This window comes from Acromyrmex echinatior, chromosome 1, assembly GCF_024713525.1.
Source record: "Acromyrmex echinatior isolate Ae372 chromosome 1, ASM2471352v2, whole genome shotgun sequence".
NCBI lineage: Eukaryota > Metazoa > Arthropoda > Insecta > Hymenoptera > Formicidae > Acromyrmex > Acromyrmex echinatior.
In genome coordinates this window covers 8064533-8085930 of record NC_141852.1, presented here as the reverse complement: position 1 = coordinate 8085930, position 21398 = coordinate 8064533, and the positions used below count along the sequence as shown (strand labels likewise).

General features: G+C 28.8%; 1 protein-coding gene and 1 long non-coding RNA gene across 5 annotated transcripts in view; one reads left to right on the top strand and one right to left on the bottom strand.

Annotated features, from left to right (window-relative positions):
- The first annotated feature begins 1102 nt into the window (after positions 1 to 1102).
- GlyS (glycogen [starch] synthase) lies at positions 1103 to 16090 on the top strand. Of its 4 annotated transcripts, none has more exons than XM_011070918.2 (12): positions 1103 to 1405; positions 4000 to 4160; positions 4255 to 4439; positions 8955 to 9151; positions 9372 to 9564; positions 12079 to 12341; positions 13641 to 13851; positions 13943 to 14079; positions 14154 to 14286; positions 14511 to 14897; positions 14973 to 15173; positions 15888 to 16090. In XM_011070918.2, the coding sequence occupies exons 2-12, from the start codon at positions 4022 to 4024 to the stop codon at positions 15918 to 15920; spliced, it is 2079 nt and encodes a 692-aa protein (XP_011069220.1). In that variant the 5' UTR covers positions 1103 to 1405; positions 4000 to 4021; the 3' UTR covers positions 15921 to 16090. The 4 variants fall into 4 exon arrangements, with proteins under 4 accessions (XP_011069220.1, XP_087258818.1, XP_087258816.1 ...); XM_087402692.1 differs by having other exon boundaries at positions 1103 to 1425; XM_087402690.1 differs by having other exon boundaries at positions 1103 to 1726.
- Positions 16091 to 17635: 1545 nt separating this feature from the next.
- LOC147910922 (uncharacterized) overlaps positions 17636 to 21398 on the bottom strand; it is a 5287-nt gene continuing 1524 nt past the window's right edge. The window contains exons 1-2 of the long non-coding RNA XR_015544057.1: positions 20236 to 21398; positions 17636 to 20108 (exon numbers count right to left, since the gene is read on the bottom strand). The exon at positions 20236 to 21398 is cut by the window's right edge and continues 1524 nt beyond it. This is a non-coding gene — a long non-coding RNA (uncharacterized LOC147910922). The remainder of the gene's footprint in view (positions 20109 to 20235) is intronic.

The window sequence follows — 21398 nt, the reverse complement described above, 5'->3', positions numbered from 1 at the left end:
ACATCGTAACAATAAATGTCAGGGGATCGATTCTGTATTTTCAAACAAGGTGAAAATTACAAAAGTGAGCAAATTTACTAGGTGTTGACAATGAAATTATCAGTATTCTAATAAATTCGCTCATTTTTGTAATTTTCAAGATCTCGTTTCAAGATACAGAATCGATCCCCAGATGTCGTATGACGGATGTCGTACGCAAAGTCACAAATTAACAAAATATCGCGAACTGCCGCCATTTTGGCTCCATGACGCACAGTTATTCAAAACAGCCTCTTTCGTTGCGATTTTTACAATTTTCAACACAGCAACCGAACATTTTCAATAATAACAGGATTAGATTTTTCTTCTTCTAGATTCCTGTATGGATTTCCGACCTTTTAACAGAATCAAGTTAGGCTAGCACTTCGACGCCATTTTGGCTCGAAATGCTAATTCAGTGAATTTTCTCATCGCGGTACTTTGTTAATTTAGTGACTTTAGTTGTACGTAATGTGAATTCTATATTTCAAGTACAGTGGGTTCATTCGGAATTCGACCTCGAGCTCCCAAGAGACAAACGAACAATACTTAGTTCTTATATTCAAGACAGTCTTTAGTTTTGTCTTAAGGTGTCACGAATCAATCAAAGGGTCGCATTAGCGTTCTTAAGACATTACTTAAGCTGATCTTGAAATAAAAACTGACTATGAATACTGACTCTAACCTTATTACGAGCACATGATCTAGTTTCCACCGAGAGTTTAAACCGGATCAGAATGTAAGAACCAACCAACTACAGTCGAGCATTCCCCTATCGTTCGACTGTAACAGAGGGGAATACTCGACTATAGTTTGGTTGGTTCTTACATTCTGGGCCCTTATTTCCGTAACTGTTTTACACGCCTACCGACAATTGTTGATTCACGCAGCTTTTTCACCATATAAAATACAATATCTGCGCAACAATATCGACAACTGTCGGTAGACGTATAAAGACAGTTACAGAATAGATTAAACCCTCGGTGGAAACTAGGCCGATATCGCATGAAAAGGCATCTTAACAGATCCCTACTACTTTCAACCCACTACACATTCGCCGGAATGGGTGACCTGTCTAATTCTATCATGATGATTAGTGGTGACCGTGATGACATTGGCTATGTTCATCCGAGAAAGTAACTTTGTAACTGTGTAAAATTCTTCAATACGATTGGTTCTTACTTTTGATTCCTTATAGATCTAAATATATAAACCAATCGTATTGAAGAATTTTATAACATTGCAAAAACTATTTTCTCTGAACGCAGCTTTTCGCTTGAATTAAATTGTAGTATTGCATTAACCAGCAGGCAGAATAGTTAATCGAGATTAGTCTCAATTAATCTGAGTGTCGTTCTCGATTGTAATACGGGAGAAATCATAAGCAGTAAGTGAAAACAGTTCGAAGTACGTTGCTTTTATTGATAAATCTATTTAATTCGCGAAATCGATTATCACATGGTAATGACAAGCAATTCACACTGTGGATGCTCGTCAATAAATCTGCGAATGTAAAGCTGATTCCACAATGAATCGGTAGTCAGAAATCTAACCGGGATTCTACAATGAGTCGGTAATCGAAAATCTTAAGCGATCCTAAATTTTAATCGTTGCAATTGACCAATAGTCAATTTGTATGGTTAAGGTTAAGACTGATTAAGATTTCTGATTACGGTCTATCGACTCATTGTAAAAGTGTAAAAACTCCGTAAGTCTTAATTAATCTTAACTTAAATATGATTAAGGTAATTATGATTTTTTGCATCTAGAAGTTTAGCTCGACTAACGGAAAGGAATAAATTGAATTTGGTCAGTCTTAAGAAAATTGGTAATAGTCGTAAAAGTTGGCTCTTAGCTAATTTTATCGATTCACTAATGAAATTTAGGACAACCGACTACCGTCTCATTGTAGAATTAGTACGATATTCGCGATTTAACAATAATCGTGATCTGTGATCATATATCATATGTAATCGTAATTGGGAAATGAATGAAAGTGAATGAGTAAAAGTTGGAATTTGTTATGTTTCATAGAAATGCAATATTATACACGTGCACACTATACTATTCAATTTGGTATATAAAGAACGATTAATCACTGGGTGTGGTTTCCAATTGCTTGATACATCTTGACACAAACGTAGCAAATTAATTCATTTATTTTTAATTAATTAATTTTATCTTTTAATTTTAAGCGTTAATAAATTTAACCCTTTTACATATTCTTCATTGTCACGATAATCTTATAATCTTGAAAGAATTATTTATTAACTATATATAATATAAATTATTTATTAACATTGAAAATATGAAAACCAATTTGCACTCTATTATATTTAATTATCATAATCGTCGACACAACGTTACACATCTGTACTCAGCTCGAGGACTACTAGCTCCGATATGTAGCATTGTATCGATGATTACGGCAATTAGTGCAATGGAGTGCAAATCGGTTTTCATATTTTTAGTGTGTTAAGAAATAATTTATTGTATACGTGCACGTTCAATGTCGACTTTTATTATATGATTTATTCTTTTTAGTCTTATAACAATATTTTATTTAATAGGAAAATTTAATGATCCGCTCTGTTAAGCAGGAACAAATGAGCAGAATCGAAGATGACATATTGACCTATTTAGTTGACTTACTCAATTTGTGCTGCAAAATACAATTTTGTACCGCATGCATTTAAAAGAAATTCGTGGCGCTGCTAACTTAACATCAAGTTAACAGAACTGCAAGACAAAAAAGAAAAAGAAAAAAACAAAGTTAGAAATTCAAAGAACTGAATTTTGTGCCAATTTGTATCATCAAAAAAAGTTAATACATTAATACATTCCTTAAGAAACAATCTCTAATTGAACACAGCCCTATTGAGCTCAAGAATAAAGTATCCTCTGTCTCGAACAAAATTAGGCGCTACTCTCACAATCGAAACGCTATAATTTATACGATCAAAATAAAGTTCCAGATTTTGCATCTTTATCGTTCTTTTGAAAATCAATCCTTTAAAATCAATCGTACCTTTATTAGATTCAGGAGTGAAGTACGGCCACGATTAGAATCAGTTGCTATTTAATTGAAACGTTATAATTTGTATTTTCAAAATGTGAAGTTTCGAATTTTGTGTCCCCGTCATTTCTTTGCAAAATTATTCAACATTTCTCCTACTTCCTTAATTTTCTTTATGGTTTTATATAAAAATATATCGAATAAGAATGTTTATTAATATGTATAATTGAGTGTGTATATATATATACACTCCATTATATATATAAAATGAATGTGTAATAAAAAAAGTTATTAATCTTATCTTAATTTTATCTTAAGGTTATTCTTGAGCTTAATAAGTGTCGGAAGTAGTTTCCAAAGATACGATAGGAGCACGAAATTTGAAATTTTATATTTTAGCGGTACAATTTATAGCGTTTTGATTGTAGGAGTAGCAAATCTACTAGTGACGAATGATATTTTATTCTTAAACCTAATAAAGATCGAGTGTAGTTTCCAAAGAAACGACGGGGATAAAAAATCTGAACATTTATATTTTAGTGACACAAATTATAGCGTTTTGATTAGTAACAACTGATTTTGCTCGTGACATAGAGTACTTTATACTCTTGAGCCCAATAGGGTTGTATTCAATTGAAGGTTGTTTCTTGAGAAATGGATCGATGTATTAATTTTATTTTTACGATACAAATTAGCACAAATTCAGTTTTTTGTAATTCTATTCTAGTTTTCTTTTTTTACTTTTTTTTATGCTAGCTTAATATTAAGCCAACAATATCACGAATTTCTTCTAAATGGCAATATAAAATTGTACTTTGCGACACAAATTAGCACAAAATAACTACTGAATAGTTCAATATATCTTTTTCGATTCTGCTCATTTGGTCCTATTAGCTTGACAGAGGTAAATTATAAATTCAATAGGTGTTAATTTTATTAAATGTGCTAAAATTAAATGAATATAGGAATTGTAAAACAGTTTACAAAATGTCGAGAGAGCGTGCTTCTAGAAGATTTTATCGCATAGACAGCACTAATGATTTGTTTGGGTTTATGGACCGTGGCTACTCAGCCCAACATGAAAATCGATGGAACTTTGAAGTTGCTTGGGAAGCTGCCAATAAAGGTGCAACATTATATATTGTAGATCTTTCTGATGTACTCCTGATAATTCATATATTTCCCTATTGTCACATATAATTCACACAACTCCTTTTCAGTTGGCGGCATTTATACTGTAATAAGATCTAAAGCTTATGTCTCAACTGAAGAAATGGGTGATCAATATTGTCTTATTGGTCCATATAAAGAACATTCAGCACGTACTGAAGTTGAGGAGGCAGACTTTCCTCCTCATAATCCATTGCATCAAGCAGTACAAGTTTTACGTGATCAAGGATATAAAGTAAATCTTTTAAAAAATTGTGGACTTGACATTTAGTGTCAAAATTAATCTTAAATCAGTCAGTTTGTTAAATCATACATTCACACGCGCTCGCGCAGGCGCGCGCGTATGTGTGTGCGTGCAGCAGATATAAAGAAATATATTACTAAGGTTTGTCAAATATTTCAACTAGAAATTATATATTAGAAATAATTTTACATTTAGACACACACTGCAAATATATATACATTTATGTTAATGGCAGTTATATTCCAAAAAAGAATATAAGATTATTTAAAGAAAAAGTTTAAACGAAAGACAAAAGGACTTATTAAGCAACTTGTTTCTTACTAATGAAATTTTAGAATGTTCTAATTACGAAATATGTTCAAAATATTTTGTAAAATATTTTGAAATAAGTTACAAGAATTTAATAAGAATTAAAATTTTTTATTTAAAAAAAAGTCAAATTGACTTTAACTAAAAGTAAATTAAGATCATTATTATTTCTGCCTGATAACTGTAAAACTTATTAGAAATATTTTTTTCAAAAAATAAAATGTTTTTTTAATCACTATTTAGATTAATAATTCACTCTTTATGTGTATGCACGCACGCATGTTATAATCTACAATATGTTAAAAGTTTTCATCTATAAGTAATAAACAAATATGGAATAATATTAATATAATTTCAGAAAATCGCTACATAATTTTCGTGCGAGCACAGGTATATTTGCAAAAACACACATGTATATTGTATGTAATAATTTTTTTCAAATTATATGTCCTGACTTACATACATAATATTATTCCATACTTATAGATGTGACTATTTATCAATAAACATTATATTTTTAACAAATATTGCACTCATAAACACTTCAGTCTTCAAATATATAGTTATTTTTTTACGTAATTAAATATAAAATATATTTTATCATTTAGTACAGCTTTCTATTTTGGATAAGAATTCATTTCTTGACGGTATTTTATCTATTAAAGGAATAAAACAGTAAAATTTTCAAAAAATTGAAAAATCTCTTTTTCAACTTTTTTCAAAAGCTTGATATCTTAAAAATATACTCCTAAAAAGTTTTTATGAAATTTGAAGTATTTCGAGTTACGTGAGTTTCAGCGAACAAATACGAACGAATAGTACGATAATAAACGCATCTGATTTAAGAGAAAAGCTGTGCGCAGGTAATAGATATTATAGATAGATAGGTAGATAGATAAACAGACAGACAGATTTCTATTAAATAATCAATACTGAAACTTTTAAACACGTTTTTCTCAAAACTATAATACCTTTTTTAACTGGCGGCGTCAACTCAATTTCCGATCGATCGATCTTTGAACAGTAGCTTCACAAAATGAATAGTTTCAGTTAAGCGTAGGGATTTTTTTTTATTAATTAGTTTTCGAAGGACAAAATGTTTAAGAGGCTTAAAATAGCGAAATTAAAATTTTTTTTAAACCGCTGCCATTTTGTAAAAAAGAATTATTTTAAAAAATCGTTACGCTTAACTGAAACTACACTCGTACAAATTCGAAATTTTCATTTCAGATAATTACAACCTTTTTTACGCCGCCGATGGAGCATGTTTTTTAACCATTTAAGGGGCACATTTTTCTTCTAAACAAATTATTGAGATCATAGATTATCTATGAATTTTCGCTGATTACGATTCTGATGTCAGAATTACAAAATAAATAATAAATAATAAATAATAAATAGACTTATAAAAGATCTTCTAAAAGTTTTATAAAAGTCCAAAATTTCAAAAATTTTTTTTTCGGAAAAATTAGCAAACAGAAAATTCTGAAAAAAATATATATTATAGTTTCAAATATGGAGTACACGCATAAAAATTTTCAAAGCTCTAGCACTCCACGTTTAAGAATAGCCGAATTTATTCTGAAAAAAACGAGTTTTTTTACATTAATTGTTTATAACAAAATTGCAAATAAATAAATTAACGTAATTTTTCATGAAAGTTATATAATTTAAATCCCTAAGACTCTAAAAAGTACTCATATGCGCATACAAACTGCAAAATAGATTAGAAATATGAAAAAACTAAAAAAAGTGGGACGTATACGTCCTACTGCTCCTCAAAAGGTTAAACACGGAAGTCTATGCTGTGCAACATCCCCGTATATTTATATTTAAACATACAAAAATTCTTAAAATGTTTTCAAAATGTACCTAATTGATATACCAATTCATATTTTTTCTATATATTTAGTTATTTTTTAAAAATTGCCGACTTATATTTATTTTTTAAAAAATTGATAAAGAAGGACTTTTTTAAGGTCTTTACTATGTTTTACCCTTCTTAAGTTATTGTATTTTTTACGCGTCTAATTACTTTTATTATATTAGTGTATATACACGGTGTGTCTGGGAAGTTTTAACAAAACTTACAGATAGAACGACTAAAATGAATCGAAAAGTCCTCTACCATTTTGCAATTTTTGCAATAGTTAATAAGATATTAATTATTAAAAATCGTTGAATATTGATTTTCAATAATTTTTTACTCAAATACTATCAACTTCACAGAAAAATAGCGAGAGATAAAAATTAATTTTTTTCTCATAAAGTTCTGAGAATTTTTTTAGAATTTTTTATGCCATATTTTCTTACATTGATAAAAATAGTTGCCAATGTAAGAAAATGCGGTAATTATTGAGAATAGAGAAGTTAGCTCAAATGACCTTGACTTTGACATTGCTGTCAAGATCATGATCCATGAAGTGATCTCCAACAAGTTTTAGCCGTCCTTCATTAAAAAATTATTAACATATAAAATTGACAATAAAGAATTGTGTTTACGTGGAAATTCACTGCTTTAACAGAGAGTTTGTATCCTTAATGCACTGAATTTTTGTTTGTAAAACAGTAATTCATTGCTTTAAAAATATGAATTTATTGCTTTAATACAAGTTCTTCGCATTATGAACAAATTCTCTGCTAAAGCAATGAATTTATGTTTGCATGGAAAACCATTATGTAAGCACGGAAAAGAATAGAATAGTTCTTAATATTTTTGCGCATGGAAGGTTGAAACCCATATGCAACAGTACAATTATGAAAGTCGCATCTCTTTGCAGGTTGGGAGGTGGGGTGGAAGTCGCTTCGCATGAAAAATTGAACGTTCCTAAGCAGGGAGAGGTATATAGAATAGTGCTGAATATTATATATGTATAGCAGAAATAAGACGTTATTTTTGTAATTTTTTTTTGTTAATAGCATTTTAATGAAGGACGAGCAATGGCTAAAACTTGTTGCAGGTTACTCAGGGTCATGACATTGACAACATATGTCAAAGGTCATCGGTACTGACTCCCCTGTTCTCAATAATTATCTTTTTATCTCTTGTAGTTTTTAATATTCAACAATTAATACTTTTTAACTATTGCGAAAATTGCAAACTGGTAAAGAATCTTTTGACTCAGTTTAATTCGCTCTATCTACATACGCTTTGTCAAAACTTCGTGCGTGCGTGCGTGCGTGCGTGCGTGCGTAAATAAAAATACAGGATGTCCCAAAAAGGTCGAGACACCTGAATATCTCGGAAAATATAAGTTTTACAGAAGTGTTTCAAACAAAGTTGTAGGGTTCAAAAAATCAATAAATAGATCTTTTTGAACCCTACAACTTTTCTCTGAAACACTTTTCTGTAAAACATATATTTTCCGAGATATTCATTGGTGTCTTTTTGGGACACCCTGTATATATGTACACAAACGCACGCACGCACGCACACAAGTTCCGAAATGGCTGATTATCTCAGAAAATATTGGTTTATTGGACAAATGTTTCAGACAAAAAAGTTGTAAGGTTTAAAAAGATCTATTTATTGATCTTATCAGTTTGACTTTCGGTAGTCACCAGTCAGGTCAAGGTTGATTTATTTTAAATGGAAACCCTCATTTTTCATATTAGCTTAGCTCCTCGAGAACTTTTCAAAACACTATAATATAATATTTTTTCATTAAGTACTTTTTAAATTATAATGCTTGAAAGTTAGAGTACCGCCAATATTAGAGCATTACCCAAGATATATCGCAGAGATTACACGGTCGGATTTCTCATGTGCGCGTGCGCATGTATATGTGGCGCGTGCATACATGTATGTATCTTAGGTTATCGTAGGTTATATTAATGCCGGCGATATTATAATTTTCAAATCTCATAACTTGAAAAGTACTGATTAAGAAGAGTTTTATTATAGTATTTTGAAAAGCTCTTGACATAAGCTTCTGAAATAAAAAAAATAGGGTTTCATTTTAAAAAATTGATTTGACCTTGACCTGATCTCGGTGGCGCCACTAAAAGTTAAACTAGTAAGATCAGTAACTAGATTATTTTAAACCCTATAAATTTTGTATGAAACATTTTTTTCAGAAATACTTTTCGAGATATTTAATGGAACTTTTTGTACACCCTATATATAACAATAATAGTTTTGTGTAAATCAAGATATTTTTTTTCTTTTGTTATATCACATAAAATATTTTCATTAAGGTAATAACAGGAACATGGTTGGTGGATGGAAATCCTCAAATAATTCTATTCGATATCGGAAGTGCTGCTTGGAAGCTGGACGAGTATAAACAGGAATTATGGAGTACTTGCAATCTTGGAATACCTCATCTCGATATTGAAGCTAATGATGCTGTAATACTTGGATATTTAGTCTGTCAATTTATTGCAGAATTTAGGTAAATTATTACATTATTATTATTTTAAAATTATTCTATGTAATTTATTAGGTGTTGGAATTAATTCGTAGCGTTTTTAATGAAAGAATGTTATTTATTTCACATGAGCATTAAAAAATACATTAATGAAAGTACTTCCCATCACTTGTAAAACGCTACGAATTAATTCCAACACCTAATAATTAATTGTCAATTTTACTACACAATAATGAAATAATAGAAAAGCAGCCGAAGGTTACTCAAGCATTCCGCCGAGAGTTGTCGTACATTGTCATGAATGGCAAGCAGGTGTTGGTTTAATCGCTTTGAGAACAAGACACGTGGATGTGGCCACAGTATTTACTACTCATGCTACACTTCTGGGTAGATATCTTTGTGCAGGGAAGACAGATTTTTACAACAATTTAGATAAGGTATATAACTTCTTTATTTTTTCTTTTTTCTTTTCTTCTATCCTAATCTCTTGACTTGATGTACAATAATTTATAATTCAATCTTAGATGGTTGAAATATGAGATGGTTTCGGGTCCAATTACGAAGTTTACCATTCTTATTAAGTCACACGCTGCCTCTCCCCATCTCTTGATCATATTATATAATATAAATATAACTATCAACTTTATTTACATAAAAAAAGTCCTACATAATAAAATGATTTCGAATAAAGAATAATTTAAAATAATTCTGGCGTGCACAGTTTGTAGAAGTGGAAAATATACAAAAATAATTCACGCAAAAATATTAAATATTAGTAAATAAAAATAATGTTATAATGGCTCAATAATAATAAATAAACATTAATAACAATAAGGACTACGAGCCAGATTTCAATCATTTAAATTTTTAAACAGACGTTTCGATTTTATCTTCAGGTCATCTTCAGTGTATACAATATAGAAAATTAAATCGCAACATTTGATAAATTCAAATAATGGTTAGATATAAATTCCAAAATTAGTTATGCTAACATGATGGTCGTATTTCTTCGTGTATTTTATGCCGCAACAATATAATGTTCTCTCTCTTATAATTTTTCTTAGTTAGCATTCATCTATTAGTATTAGTCGCAATTTGTCCATGTTAATGATAAAAATAGTTGAAAATATTGAATCATTCAATAAGATAATATAAGCACACATTCTCAAACAAGAAGGTATAGCAATATTATTATAAGAATACGTCTTATAATAATAAAAAGAATAAGAAAAAGCCTTTTAAGGCTTTTTTTACTTATTTGTGTAACATATTATTTTCTATTGTTATAGAATAATTTAAGTTATTAAAGAAGCTATATTAAAATGCATTAAACTATATACAGGATGTCCCGCGAGACTTCTCCAACCACCCACAGGAGGATAGATGGAATCGAAATAAACAAAGTATAGTCGAAGTATAGCTAAGCAACGGCGCACTTTCTCTCTTACCTCTCCAACGCGCTATATTTACACATCGAGCGACCAGAGCGTTTCTATCGGCGCGCTTTCATTAGTACAATTGCAAACATTAATATCTCGATTATTATTACGAATATTGCTAAACGGTAAAGGACTTTTATATTTATTTCGATCCCATCTATTTTTCTGTGGGCGGTTGGAGAACTTGTGCGCGGCACACTTTGTATATGCATTATATTTAAAATTATTTTTATTTTTGCATAGAATGTTGTATTCGAAATTTTATTTAATAAAACTTGTATTTTTTATTGGATGATATAAAATAAGCTTGAAAAATGTAAATTATGGTTAATAAGTATATGATTAATAAGTATATATTAGGTCATTTAAAAAGTATCCGCGGTTTTTTGTTCAATTTTTGAATGAAAAACCGCGGATACTTTTTAAATGACCCAATATATATATATATTATATATATATAATTATTATATGTATTATTATTTATATTATATATTCATTTTTAATTGATTTTTTTGAAGGAAGCTTTTACATTATATTGGGTTGGAGAAAAAGTTCTGTTTTGCTCTTTTGTAGCTCAAAATTATATACAGATTATATTTGTTGTGATAATTTTCGATTATCTGATGTGAAAGTTTAAAGTTTTTCCTAAAAAGTTTGTTTTTAAAAAATGTTCTTATAACTTTTTGTTACCAAGTTATATGCGGATTAAATAAAAGAGTATTCTAATTAAGATTAATAAAGAGTATTTTAATTGCTCATAATTCCATTAAAAATCATCGTACCATAATTAATAAAACAGATTCTAAAAGCTGAAATGTTGCTTTATCAAGTGGTGTAATTACTAATTAAAAAAAAAAAAGAATATATGTACATTTGAGCTAAAAATGTGATATGACTGTCCTTTTCTTCATTGCGCAATGGTTATAATGATAATATCACATTTTTAACTCAAATTTCTATATATTTTACATTTAAAAAATTTGCATGATACTATTCGATAGAGCAACGTTTTAGCTTTAAGAATCTGTTTTTTAAATTGCAATAAGATGATTTTTAATGGAGTTATGAGCGATCAAAGTCAAAATGCTCTTTTTTACTTAACTCACGAATAACTCAAGAACAAAAAATCGTAAAAAAAAATTTTTTTGATAAGGAAAACTCCAAACTTTTATGAAAATTTTCTTGGCATGTGACTCACAAAGTGAGAAAAACAATTTCCTTTTTTTTCAGCTCGTAATTTTCTATATATAAAAATTACAAAACTCACATAAATTAAAAAATGTAGTAACCATTCGAAAATAGAAATTTCAAGTTTTTAAATTTTCTTTCTTTTTTTAAATTTAAATTTTGATCATTTTTAATGAAGATATTGTATATGTAATTATAATTTTTAGCTAACAAAATACCGCTTTTCCTTCAATCTAATATTTTTAATTTATTTTTTTATCAATTTCTTTGATCACATCCCTTTTGAGACATCCTATTTACAATATCCTAATATGCTAATTGCAGTTTAGTGTTGATGAAGAAGCAGGAAAGCGTCAGATATATCACAGATATTGTATGGAACGTGCAGCTACACATTTAGCACACGTATTTACAACAGTTTCGGATATCACTGGTTTTGAAGCTGAACATTTGCTCAAACGGAAAGCTGATATTATCACGCCAAATGGATTAAATGTAAAAAAGTTTGCGGCATTGCATGAATTTCAGAATTTACATGCTATTAGTAAAGAAAAAATACATGAGTTTGTGCGAGGCCACTTTTATGGGTTTGTATCAAAACAAATGTCCTTTACAAATATATTAAGATATAATATATGAGCAAATGAATCATAAGAAATAGAACATCTAAAATGTTGAAATACTAGTCTCGATATATAAAAAATATAACTTAACAGTAATCAAGTGGCTAATGATTAAGCTCGTTGATCGTGCTAAATAATTTTTTTACAAAAATTGTTAATAAAACAATTATGTTCTAAGCATAGTTAAACATTTCAAAGCTCACAATATCGTAAAATTCTAATATGATGCTTGATTGAGCACCAAATTATTAAAAATTGCTTGTCAATTTAATTTAATTTGTAATATTATAGTAGTTTAACTGCATTTATAAGTCCGGAAAACCAATTTGGCGCGCAATTATAATGACTATAAATATGGTATATATGCATGTAGATATATAGTACGTATATAATTCACATTTAATTAAGCATTAAAGATTCAGCTTCTACCGTTATAAGCATTTAATTTCTAGTTCTTATTGGTTGTGTATTTAAATCTCACATGTACTTAAATAAGATTCTTATTATTAATATCGTAAAACATTTTCAACCTAGAATGACTTTTTGATGGATCGAAAACATTTTGCGATATTGTAGTCTTTGAAATTTGATTAGAACATTGATTATATTGTTTTACCAATAAACAATTTGTAAAAAGATTATTTAGCGACCACTTGCTTGGTTCATTAACCTTTTGATTACTGTTAGGAACATCTAAATATTTATTTTATGTTCGAAAAAAAATCTAAGAGAAACGTACTGTACCAAAAGTTAGATGTGCTGATACAAATAACTTTCCTTAAAATTGTTTTCAAGATCACTTTAAATTCATCATTAGTTTTTAAATTATATCAGATGCTTTTATTTCTAATTTGATAATGGGCCGTCATGTGTTCATTAGTATCATATTTGACTGACTTATCATTTTCTCGAGCACTTTGTCTGATGCTGATATATGGATTTATATTGACTATAACGTTGGTTCGTACTTATCTTGAAAATTTTCACATTCAAAGTCATTTGAAAGACACAGTATTATGAATCACTGAATTTGTTTTATAATACTATCAAATTAGAAATATATAATTTAAAAAAACATTAATAACTTCAAAATGATCTTGAAAATAATTTTAAGAAAAAAGCGATTTGTATTTAATGCAATTTTTCTGAAATGATTTCTTCTATCCTTAAATCCTCTAATAGAAATATTTGGTGTTCTGTTTCTTACGATTTATCTTATAGATATATCTCTCATACAATATTCAAATTTATGTATGTTCGCAGACATTATGATTTTGATTTAGACAAAACATTATATTTCTTTACCGCTGGTCGATATGAATTTGGAAATAAAGGAGCTGATATATTCATAGAAGCTCTAGCCAGATTAAATCATTATTTAAAAACGTCCAGACCTGACTTAACAGTAGTTGCCTTCCTTATTTTTCCTGCAAGAACTAATAATTTTAATGTCGAGTCTCTCCGCGGTCATGCTGTAAGTCATTATTATTTTATGCAATATTAGTTTAATATTTGAAATAATAATTATTAATATGTATGTGTGTCTTGTCAAATTCCTATTTCAGGTAACAAAATCTCTACGAGATACTATCAATGATATACAGCAAAAAATAGGGAAACGGATGTATGAATTATGTCTCTCTGGTCGCATGCCTGAAGCTCAGGACTTATTGGAGAAAGAGGATACTATTAAAATAAAACGGTTTTTCAAAAAATAATCAAACTAACATTCTGTAACTAATCTGGATTTACTTGACATTCTATTTTGTTTTACAGATGTTTATATGCTCTGCAAAGAAACGGATTACCACCTATTACGACACATAATGTTGTTGATGATTGGAATGATCCGGTGTTAAATGCCATTAGAAGATGTAATCTTTTCAACACTGTCCATGATCGTGTTAAGGTATATGTAATGACACATGCAAGTACGCACGTGACTTGCACACACACACATATTGTATAGGGTTTAAATTAAGCACTGAGATTAAAACCTACTGCACAATTGAAAAGCATAGGCAATAGAAGCAGGAAATATTAAATTTCAACCCATCAGAAACTGTATATACCACAATAATCAGACTTAATACATAATCAATATTATGCTTATATAATATGTATTATTTATAGATGGTATTTCATCCAGAATTTTTATCTTCGACAAATCCACTATTTGGTCTTGATTATGAGGAATTTGTTAGAGGATGTCATTTAGGTGTTTTTCCTTCATATTATGAACCGTGGGGTTATACACCAGCTGAGTGCACAGTTATGGGAATACCCAGCATTACCACAAACTTATCAGGATTTGGATGTTTTATGCAGGAGCATATAGCAGATCCGATGAGCTATGGTATTTACATTGTTGATAGGCGTTTTATTGGTTTAGAAGCAAGTGTTCAACAGCTTGCTCAGTATATGTTTGATTTCGCACGACTTAGCCGTCGTCAACGTATCATTCAAAGAAATCGTACAGAACGTCTTAGTGATCTCCTCGATTGGCGAAATCTTGGCATTGTAAGACACGCATATCTTTTTTTTTTCAATTATTTATTTTGTATCTTTTATATTTTCTATCCATGTTTTCCATAGTATTATCGTCAAGCAAGAATAAAGGCGTTGACCACAGTGTATTCAGAACTGGCATCAGAATATGCAGAGGGTGGGATTGGTCGATTCAATTATCCCAGACCAATCAGTGAACCACCATCTCCATCATCTTCACGACATACGACACCGGCCGCTTCTGTACATGGTTCAGATGACGAGGATGAAGTTGATGATGAAAAAGAGGTAAGAAAGATAAATAATCTGAACTGCAATTTATAAATATTGTATAATGTAATACACACACGCGCTATACAGAATGTCCGGTAATGACCGCATAATCTCGTAAAACAGACTGAGTAAAAAAGTTATCTACAATTTTACAATTTTTGCAATAGTTACGAGATATTGGGTGCTTCCCAGCAAGGACACAGTCAAACACTGTGTAACACAGTGAATCGTTTCAGCCTGTTTAACATAGGCCAACAAAGATGTAATGATTCCCTACTGTGTCCTTGCTGGAAAGCATCCATTAATTTCCAAAGATCGCCGAATAAATGTGCCCAGCCTACAATGCAATCAAATGCAAGCGCACAGTGCTATACGCGCTATGCGACCGCCTAGCACGAGATGTTTTCTTTTGCTGCTCGTGCATTGCCAAGGCTGTTTATAGTAAACAACTTCTCGCATGTCTAGCAACCTACGACAGTGAATAGTCGTATCTCATTGCGCGCTTATGCTTAGCAGTAGGCCGTACTATTCAGCGATTTTTAGAAATCAATATTTTATTAACTATTGCAAAATTAAAATCGCAAAATAGTACAGGACATTTGACTTTGTTTAATCTGCTCACAAGAGATTATGTGGTCATTACCAGACACCCTGTATACATATATACATTTGTGTACACGCACACATACCATATGCATAAAAATAATATATCATTCACGCATACCGTAGCTAGAAGAATTACGACAATCAAATGGAAGATAAATACAGAGACCAAGAATACTAAGAACAAGAAGAAATCATGTGCAATAAGTTTCAAGATAATTTATGGAATGCACACAACACAGCGTTGCCAAAATATTAGTTAATTTCTACATAAAATATATATGTGTATATCTACATATTTAAAGTCTTAAATACAATTTTGAACGTTTCTTTATTGTTTGTTATTTTTCACTGCCGTGCAAAGAACAAAAGAGAATAGTTAGTAAGTAAAGATATATGCAATAATTAGTAACTTACTCATTGCTTTATTCGAGCTTTATTCAAGTTTTATTTGTTAATTAAGCAATTTATTTCATTAAGCAAATCCAAACTTTTCATTATATGACATAATCAACAATCATTTTGCTTATTCTAATATCTTAATATTGAAGATTGGAATATATAAAAAAAGGAAGATATGTAAAAAATGTATGTTCGCAATACATTATGTATTAATAATGTTTGTACGTATAATAATATAATTACACAATGAATTCAATATACATCTGTAATTACATTGTAAAAAGAATATATTATTGTTGTATAGAAAAGTGTATATTATTTTTATTATAGAATTAGAATTTTTTAATAAAAGTTTCTGTCATGTTGAGTTACTTAATCCTTGCAATATATTTACATTATTTATAGCAAAAAGCAGCATTCGAAGTAGAGATGAAAATGACCAAATTTTACGATAATTTACTCGGTAATTTACGGTAAATTAGTCGGTAATTTATGAAGGTTGGTAAAATGATAATTTTAAAAAATTATAAAGTAATAAAAAATAAAGTAATTTAATTTAAGAGTATTTAGTCATTAAGTTAACAAGTTGAAAAACATTTTATTTAATTTAAATTTTCATTTCGATACTACGATAATTATATATTGATAGAATAATTAATAGATAAGAAACCTAGGTACGTAATAACTAGAGAAACTTCAAATAAATTTTTATAAAAATTTTTAAAACAAAAAGTGTGACAGATATAGAGTAGTCCTTAAAAGTTAAGAAGTTAATTATGTTTTTCATACCTTCTAAACTTATAGCCTACGTAGTAAGTAGAAAAACTTTAAATAAATTTTTTAATTTTGAAAACAAAAAGTGTGACAGGTACATAATCTTATATTATATTTTTCATACCTTATAAACTTATTATAATACTTTTATTTGCTTGCTATTTTACTTTTTAACGACTGTCATGTTTTTATTAGAGTAAAAACAAAAATAATATCACATATATCAAACAAAAATATATTAATTATATTTATATTAATTGACAATGTTTAGTGAGCTTTGTTCCGATTAAATTATACCCTATTGAAAAAGATCACGTAATTTGAAAAATCACAAGATATTAAAAAATAATTTTATTTATCAAATGATTTTAATTTATAATTATTAAATTTTAAATAAATTAAATAATTAATTAATTAATTGATAGAAATAGAAAAAAATATATATATCATCTAATTTTAAAATTTTATACATAAGAACGAAAATACAGTCTATTTGTGCATAAAATTATAAGAAATAAATTTTATCAAAATTACCAATAAATTATCATTTTACCGCAATTTTATCGTAAGTAATTGTAAGATTGAATTTTACGGTATTTTTGCATCTCTAATTCAAAGTAAATTATACATACATATATTGCAAAAATTTTATAAAAAATGCATATAAATAAAAAATTGCTATAATAAATAGAAGACAATTCAACGATAGAATAGAAAATTTTACTTCATAATATTAACATAATATACAAAATGAAATAACTAACAATAAGTTACATTTTTTGCAATATGATATTTTTTGCATTATGAGGAATTTGGCACTTATAATAACAAATTATCTACTATATTATAAATTTTTGAATAAATATTTATACATTACAGAAGCAGTATAATATATTATAGAATAATTAATAACAATAACTACAGCTTTCTGTAACAAATAGAAATAGTGTACAAAATGATTATAATTTTAAATAATTAGTAATTACATCTTTAATTCAGTAAATATATAAGACAAAAAGAGTGATAATTTGGAATGGCTTTCGCATAACGCTAGTTAATTATCATATATGCTAAGAGATTCCATATTCGTATTTATCTATGTTTTTTTATACTAATATATAACGTTAAAAATACTATACTAATAAATAACGTTAAAAATATTAATACTAATTACAAAATATTTTAATTTCTAGTATTAATTATTTTAGTATCAATTATGTATAAATAGCATATCATTTAAAAATAATTTAAATTCAAAATTTTTATTTTTTCAATTATAAGTAAAAAAGAAGTATTTGTATACCACAAAAAAATAATGTCACTCATATATTCAATAAAATTCAATAATTGATTTTCAATTACTATTCATGACTTCCAGTCATAAATATGATGTTAAAAATGTGATTCGAATATATTTATAATGAACATTAATATCTTTGTAAGCGATAAATTAATAATATAATATATACTATTGAGTGACCATCATTTGAACTTAAATGGCACTCTTATGAATTAAGTAGAATTTTATAAAGAACGGTGAGGGATACTGGAGTGAACAAATTGTCGCAAAATTGCAGATTGATATCATTAATCTCCGAATTGACTGAACGGAATAAAAAGTTCTTTTAGGATTAAAGTAGACGCAAAATTGAAGTGCAATGAGTTTTATATCAAAATCGAAGTTAAAAATTTACTTATTTTTCAACTCGTAGAGCTGTCACTTGACATAAATGTTTTCTTAATACAAAAGTTTTATAGTTCGTATGAACAAAAAAGCGACATTGCACTACGCGTCAGATTAGGTGAACGAACAATACTAAGTTTATGAAAATTAAAAAGCTTAAAAAAAATATTAATTTACAAATTTATGCTTAGAGAAGATCCAGAATGGTAAACAAAGCAGTAAACGTATCAAATTATATTAAACAATAAATGCTCGATCTTACAAGAGATAACGTAGCAATATGTTAGATAAGGATGTATGTGTTTGAGTGAGACAGAACGAAATGTAAGAAATGAATTAAAGATGTCACTATTATAAAAATTTTTAATTTGAAATTAAAGCAGGGAGCACATAGATTATTGTATATGACACTAGACTGCTAACTCCCCACATTTTCTTACATAAAAGTACTGCCTGCACGAATTAAGGTATATTCATACAAACTTGCATAGCCACATAAACATATATACATAAAAAAAATTATTCAATTGCATTTCTCTTTTAAAATCGCACATAAAATGTGATTGGATAATTTTTTATATGCATACATTTATGCGGCTATGCAAGTTGTGTGGATAAACGAGGAGCACAGACTCTTGCATAATGCATAACACGTAATGCATAAGAAAATAAACCAAAGGCCTCCGTTTCTTTCCTTTCCACGAAATAAAGAACTCTGATTGGTTGAATTTCTTATGCTTTATGTATTATGCGTTATGCAAGAGTCTGTGCTCCCCACTTTATGGGCCTTATATAATAGCCATTAGTCATAAATTAGAAGTCAGACGCTAAAAATTGACAACTGTGATTGGTCAATTTTTAGTTCCTGACTTCTGATTTACGACTAATGGCTTATTGTAGAAGACCCATTAGATGCGCAAAATAAACCGTCACGTGATCATACATATAGAAAAGAGATGTCAACAGGTCATGTGACATCACTCCATGATTGATTCAAAATGTTGTATATCTCTCTGTGATTGGTTCAAAATATCGTATATCTTTCTGTTGATTAGACTGGCGTGGGCCTTATTTTGAGAATACGTATATTTTAGGAAAATTATTGGCAGCAGTTAAAGAAACAGAGTTAGTTGGTCTAGTGTAATATATAGAAGTCTATAGGGGAGCATAAACTCTTGCGTAACACATAAGGCATAAGAAAATGAACCAATTAGAGAAACCTTTATTTCATGGAAAAGAAGGAAATGAAGAATTTTAATTGATTTTCTTATGTATTATGCCTTATATAAGAATCTGTGCTTTTCATTTAAAGGCCGCCGTACAGATTTTTACATTTAACATATAGTGCACAAGAAAATCAATCAATCAAAATTTTTTTCCATGAAATGGGAGAAAAAGAAGGATTCTAATTGATTGATTCGCTTATGCACTATGCGTTATGCAAAAGTTTATGCTGCAGCTTTTATGGTATATCCACACTTGCATAGCTGCATAAACATATGCCTAAAGAAAATTATCCAATCGCATTTCTCTTACAAAGTTGTACATAAAATATGATTGGATAATTTTCTTTATACATATATTTATGCAGCTATGCAAGTTGTATGGATATACCTTTACGCTCCTAAGTAGTCATCATACAACCATTTTGAATTGACTTTAGAAGCGAAAAATGACATTAATTTTTATTACGTACCATTTGTAAATAAAAACAATTTAGATAAAACGAAATGATGAAAGCGTTTTAAAACGATTGTAAAAATGGATGAAAACTATACTTATAGACTATCTTCCTGATAGTCAGTAAATAATTGTAAAAAGTGATAAAAGACATGCTTTTATTCAATACGCATGCGTAATCTACTTTCACTTACACGCATCCTTTCATCACTTTTTACGATTATTTACTGATTATTCACTGTCATAGAGGATAAGTATAGTTTTCGTTCATTTTTACAAATATTTTAAAACGATCTCGTTTTATTAAGGATGCACCGGATCATAAAATTACCGGATATTGAATATCTGAGCAGAATGTAACATCGAATATCCGATCGAATTCTGAGAAAATATCTTTTAAAAAAAAGCTTAAAGGGAAAAAAATTGTAATTTTGCGACAATGTATAAGATATTATAACATCATGAATATGCATACTTATTTCTAGAACATTTGTATAAGAAACAATCAACAATTTAATGATATAAAATTTCAACTGGATACTTCTCCCAAATAATAGGATATCCGGCTATCCGGTCGGATAGTAAAAAAATGCCGTATAATACCGAATATTTTTCGGATATCCGGTACACATCCCTACATTTTATTTTATTCAAATTGTCTTTATTTACAAATGGCATGTAACAAAAATTAATATTTCTTGCTTCTGATGACATAATTCAATATAATTGTGATGATTACTTAGGAGATTTCAAAAAGTCTGTATTATCGACATCGATCAAGTTTGACCGTCACTCCAATATCACCTTAAGGGAACTAGACAGTCAAAAATCGCAAAATTATCGATTTGGCAACTGAAAGGGTCGAGCGACATATGAATTCGATTTCGTCCATCTGCACATAACCGAGAGTCGGCCATCAAAAAGGAGCTATAGTATAAAAAGGGTTCACTTTTTCTAGCATACAATAAAAAATATATAAATAATGAACAGGAGCGACGGACTGATATCCTAGAAACATCTTATAACTTTTCTAGAGATGTGTATTAGTAATTGTACATACTTTAAAAATTTTCAAAATTTTTAAAGTGTTTTTTCTC